This window comes from Lotus japonicus, chromosome 6 (assembly GCF_012489685.1).
Source record: "Lotus japonicus ecotype B-129 chromosome 6, LjGifu_v1.2".
NCBI classification, from domain to species: domain Eukaryota; kingdom Viridiplantae; phylum Streptophyta; class Magnoliopsida; order Fabales; family Fabaceae; genus Lotus; species Lotus japonicus.
Genome location: NC_080046.1, coordinates 47,293,151 through 47,299,035, shown reverse-complemented (window position 1 = coordinate 47,299,035; position 5,885 = coordinate 47,293,151). Strand labels below are relative to the sequence as shown.

At 33.8% G+C, this 5,885-nt stretch overlaps 1 protein-coding gene across 1 annotated transcript; it reads left to right on the top strand.

The window, feature by feature from the left end:
* The first annotated feature begins 203 nt into the window (after positions 1-203).
* Positions 204-1,188, top strand: LOC130723522 (uncharacterized). Its single transcript, XM_057574598.1, has one exon. The coding sequence runs from the start codon at positions 281-283 to the stop codon at positions 983-985; it is 705 nt and encodes a 234-aa protein (XP_057430581.1). The 5' UTR covers positions 204-280; the 3' UTR covers positions 986-1,188.
* The last annotated feature ends 4,697 nt before the right edge of the window (positions 1,189-5,885 follow it).

The following is a 5,885-nucleotide window of genomic DNA, read 5'->3' as shown; positions in this document are numbered from 1 at the left end:
GGTCAAGGTGTGCTTAACCTTGTGGTACGATTTGTATTTTGTATTTTTGCAAGCACAACATAAGAGTGACCCCAAGAAAGAGAAGAAAGACGTTCAAAGCCGGCATGGCTGACCAAACTTCACCGACCGAAAAAACAACTAACAACAACTCTATAGACTCCATCCAAGTCAAAATTTCCTCCCAATATTATATAACCACCATATTCTTCACCTTCTCCACCCAAACACAACAACAGCAACCAACACCTCTTCCCCTCATCCATTCAATTCAAATCCTCAAATGGGGAATGCAGTGGTCACTCCCTGCTTTCATCAAGGCAAAAGACTATCATCATCGTCCTCGTCATCGTCGTTGTTGCCGTCGTCGCCTGTGAAGCTTATCTTCTGGGAAGGCAGCACAAGAATCCTCAACGGTGATGAGCACGTGGCCGGAGAGATCATGTTCGAGTTCCCGGACACCATGGTTTGCCATGCAGACTCCTTCTTCATCGGACACCCTATCCCTTTGTTATCCTTAGATGATGATCTCAACCCGGGACAAGCCTACTTTGTTCTCCCCGTTAACAGTTTCTCAGCTTGCAAAACCCTATCCGTGTCTTCACTCTTATCTCTGGGATCACACCATCAAAATGGTAAAAATAGCAATTTCAAATTTGGAGAGTCTTGCCCTTTTGAGTACTTGAAGGATGCTAGTGGGAGGGTATTGATCAAGGTCATGCCGGAGTTTATTACAAGGCTAATCAATGGAGGTAATAAAGGGGGTGGTGGTGGTGGTTGTTGCTCCGTCGACAGCGGCAACAACAACTTCCTTTGCAGCACTCCTGAGTTGAAGAAACATTATCAACAGCTTGTGAGGTCTAAGGATCAGGTGTGGTCGCCAAAGCTTGAGACTATTTCGGAGTACAAGGCTAGGTTTTCACCGGGCAGATTTATTGGCTTGGAACGGAAACAAAAGGAAAAGGCAGGGGCTGTGGTGGCTAGATAGTTTAATATATAAAATTTTGGAGTGGGTTTGCACTTGGAATTTGTAAACTGATAGATCGTCGTGTATACACATTAGTTGATAGTATAAGCTCATCTTTGGTCAGGATCAATTTTGAAATTCAGAAACTACTCATAAAAGTTTCTCTTCAAAATTCATTCTACCTTCTCATGAATCAATTATAGAAATGGAAGTGTTTTCAAACATGCTTATGGTCTCAACATAGGACATTTTTCTTCCTAGTTCATAATTCTGTGGAAATGATATGATGAAAATTGTTTAAAGAGTAATCAAATTGACAGACTAAAAATGAAGCTTCGAAGTTGAATTCATAAAAAGGAACCTTCTAAGTTGAATTCATTCATTCCCCCATACTTAAATAAACACTGATTAGTTTATTGTTTATTTACAAATGATTAGTTGAATTTCTTAAGCGCAAATCTTAACTACAAGAATTTAGTCATATGTAGACCACAAATTTTCGGATGGTGTTAGAGCTGTCGCAAAACCTCGTTCTTATAAATGGTTTGTTCACCGATGAGATGATAGTAGATTGTTTTTTTCGTATAATAAGATATCGTCAAATTACCAACAATCAAAGTTATTGGTAATTGAGCTAGTCTTTGCAATTCCTGGCATTGGTGGATTCAAGTTACTTACGAGTTTAGTTTTCGATAATCATGCAAGTTAACCACCCAATGTTCACATTAATGCCGATAACCACCCAATGTTCACATTAATGAAATCGTTGAGTTACTGACATATTTTGCAATTTGTATGTCTGTAATTTAACTTTTTCCTTGTTTCTAATGGTTTCTAACGGCAGTATTGACAACTTTAACCATCGGTAAGCTACACGGGTATAGCATCAAGCTAGAGCTATAACTATATCGAGCTCTTCTGGTGGTTTTTATAAACAATCTAATTAATACTTCAAGTGTTGCTTCCCAAGCAGCTGTGGTCAGGTCGATCGGCTAAGCTAATAAGCCATGTGTTCCTTTGTCTCTCTCAGCTTGTCTTGTTCCGCCGTTTGGAATGGGATGATGATTTGGACTTCGGAGAGTTGGTAGTGGTGACAACTAACAAAAGTGCATGAGGAAGGTGGTGGTGCTCAATTTGGAAGCAGACTTACTTCAAAGGTGGTGGTCATAAATAAGGTCAAAGTAAGAAATGGTGGCCAAAGAGCTCTTCATTCCACTAGACACAAGTGGACGAAGGCTCAAATCTAATTGGTCTTTTTTGGACAGAAGCATGCAACAACGTCGTTGAGCTTATTATATGCAAAGGTAGCTGGAAGACTTGGAACCTACACAAGCCTGCAAGGCCCAATCAAATAAAAAAAGAAGCCCAACCCATTAAAAAACCTGGTCTCTGTTCTTTACCTCTTCTACGCTTTTAACCGAATCAACAATGTTTATGTAGTACTATTTACTCTTCATATTCAAATAATGTCCCATGATGATTAATTTTTCCTATTTAAAAACATTAAAATAGAACAAAATTAAGGATTTGTGAGTTAAAGTAAGGCCATTGAGTTTTTTACAGAAGTTTCTACCATGAGAATTCAGATGACATCGGTTTCACTTTTATCTAGTTTGTAGATTGTCATTTTAAGTTTATCTATTTAATGTTGATTATTTATTATTTTTTTACACTACCTATAAGTTAATTCACAGGTTATATATAATTTTTTATTTTTTGTTATATTAGAGATTACTTAAAGGACCGGTATAAATAGCCTAAATGGTACTTGATGGATTAGAATTTTTCAAGTTTAGGGTTCAAATCTTACCGGTACCTAAATACCAAACAAAAAAAAAAATGACTTAAAGGACCCCTTAGTGGATATATTGAAAATTAATTTGCTCACTTTTAATCTATATATACCTTATTTAGAAGATCTTATTTTAGTTTATCTAATAACTTACATATTTTATAAGGGAGATTCTATAAATATCTTAAATTTGATTGTCTTTGCAAACACTTACATGAATAATTAAAGGTGTTTGCTGTGGTACCATAAGTCAGACTAAGGTTGGTACCTAAAATGAGTTGGTTCGATAATAAAGTCATGTACCAGTTAAAATTTTAATTTTGTTCTATTGTAGTAATGCAGCGTTCCATTCTTAGAGAAGTGAGATTTACGAGTTGTGTTTTCTAAACTTTGTTCATCCGTCAACCATAATCATTTTACATGCATCTTCATCACCATTATTTGTTTCCACTACTCGTTCGTTTTTTATTAAAAAATAAATTTCATGAAATGAAGTTAATTGATAAGTAAAGTAAAATCTAAATATGTAGTATTTACCTTGAATAACATGTTAATAATCTATTAAATTACTTAATACGGGTACGACATCAAAAAAATTTTGGGTACCATATAATTTACCATACTTAAATTATAAAATAAGGTCAAATAACTCTTTCAAATGATATTCTCATCATCGCAATAAATATATCCTATTGTTTGCTGCCTAGAAAAAGAAAACGATAAGGTAATTGTTTGTACCCTTGTGGGGGGGGGGGGAGGCCGGGAGGGGCAGGGGGGCCATGGGATTCTCCGGATTTGAGCAATCACATTCACATAGATACAGAGTACAGGTAGTAATAGGCTTCTAGGGCAAAGGTGCACAGACCAAGCAAGCCCAGCCAGGCTTTTGTGTGAAGGACTGGGACCACTTTATAGACTCCTACTCCTACGCTATAGGGTTATTAATGCATTGCATGCATGTATATCCCATCCCTTATCTGATTGCAAACCACTCCTTTACAAAGACGGGCCCAGCTTCAGAGCATGCCCAAGCTCCCAATAGAAAATTTCATGACTTCATCTAAACTATCTTCACCAAAAATAAGGGTACATGTATACTCCCGGATAAAAATGAAAGGCCGTGTTTCCTCACCTAAAGGGGGATTTTTTTCCCTCCGAAAATGGTTTATATCTCCATGATAATTTTAGTTCTTAAGAATATTTATGTAAGCCTATATTACCATATATATGTACTCTAATAGCATCTTCAATGTTAGGTTTGTAATTCTTAATTAGTTCTAAGCATTATTTATGTGGTCTTACCACACCATATTATTTAATTTATACATTTTATTTTCATAAAACAATAAATTAAAATAAAAATTATAAATTAATAAAGCAATTTGAATTAAAATAACTCACCTTTAAGAAACACTGATAAAGTTGTGCTAAAAGCATCTTCAACGTGGGTTCTTAATTAATTCTTATATTTTTCCTCACTGAAAAATGTTGGGTGAATACGTGGAATTCTTAATTTTTAAAAATATGATTCAATTGTTTCTTTAAGCAACTTTACTTTTTACATTATTAGATAAAAATTATATTTTATCTACATCAGTTGGAGCGAAATAATATTTATTTAACTTTTTTTAATATATTGGATACTATGGGATCCGATCAAGAGTAATTTAAGAATCTGTGATTAAAGCGAAATCTACATCAATTGCTTATATTATATGTGTCACTTGATACGCACATAAATAATGTTAATAACTCAAAATAACGAGAGAACCTAATATGCGCCATTTTTAGGTGGTGTAATTTTACACCACCTACTTTGACCGGGTATAGCAGGTCAACACATTATTTTTTTTTAAGAAAAAGTATCATTAAAAATTTATCATATATTAAATTTCTTTAAAAAAAATGTGTTGACCTGTTATAACAGGTTAAAAAAAGTGGTCTAAAATTAGACCACTTTAAAAGTGATCCACATTAGGGATAAAGTATTGAGACACCTATAGAGATAAAGTAAGAGAATTGGGAAAAAAATTAATGAAATAATTAGTGATAGATAAAGAGAAAAATAAAATGTTCGATGGTCTTTGCATTGTTCCTAGTTTAGCTATCATCACATTTCTTTTCTTCACCCTCCATTTTGTCCTAGTTAAATTTTTGTTTGATTTCTTTAGTTCATTTTTTTAGCCTTTCTAGTATTTGTTCATGCGCATCTTTAACCGAGCTGCTTAGGCCTTGAAAGCGAAAAATTGACATGTAAAGCCAACACAGAGAGCCTGTAGTGGTCTAAATTCATTGTTTGTGAGTAAGATATTAAGGGAAACCGATGCCACATTTTTATCAAAAATATTTAATTATTTAATTTATAAGTCATATCATATCTCTTAAAAAAATCACCTCATTAATATTTAGGTGTTTGCTATCGTACCTTAATCCAAATCAAGGTATGATACCCAAAATGAGATAATTCAATAATAAAGAAGCATGTACAAGTTATAATTTTGATGTTATTTTGTCGTAATGATGCAACGTTTCATTCTTAGAGACATGAGATTTGTAGGTTGTGTTTTTTTAGGCTTTGTTCATCCGGTAATCATGATAATTTTACGCGCATCTTAACCATCATCGTTCATCTCTACAACTAAACCATTTTTCATTAAAAAATAAATTTCATGAAATGAAATTAATTAAATAGTAAAAGGAAATGCGAAAATGTAAAATTTACCTAAAAAAATATAATAACCATCTATTAAATTACTTAACACCGGTACCATACCCAAAATATTTTATGAGTACCATATGATTTACCTAATATTTAACCAATTTACAACTTCAACTCAAAATTAAATTTTGAATACAGCTATTTTTTATCAATATACTCTATGAAAAGAAACCCCTTCTGGTGACGTGTCAGCACCTCCTTTTTTTGGCTTATTTTAATCTTTCTCCTCCTTTTCTCCTTCCCGCTCTTCCTTCTGTTTCCCTCTTTGTCCTTTTTTATTTTAAAATTTAAACTGTAAAGTCTGTCTCAATTGGAGAGAGAAACAATAAAAAATTTGAGAAATTCTATTTCTATTGTACTTTAGATTTCCTATCTCACTAATCCAAACCCTATCTTTGATCACAATCTCT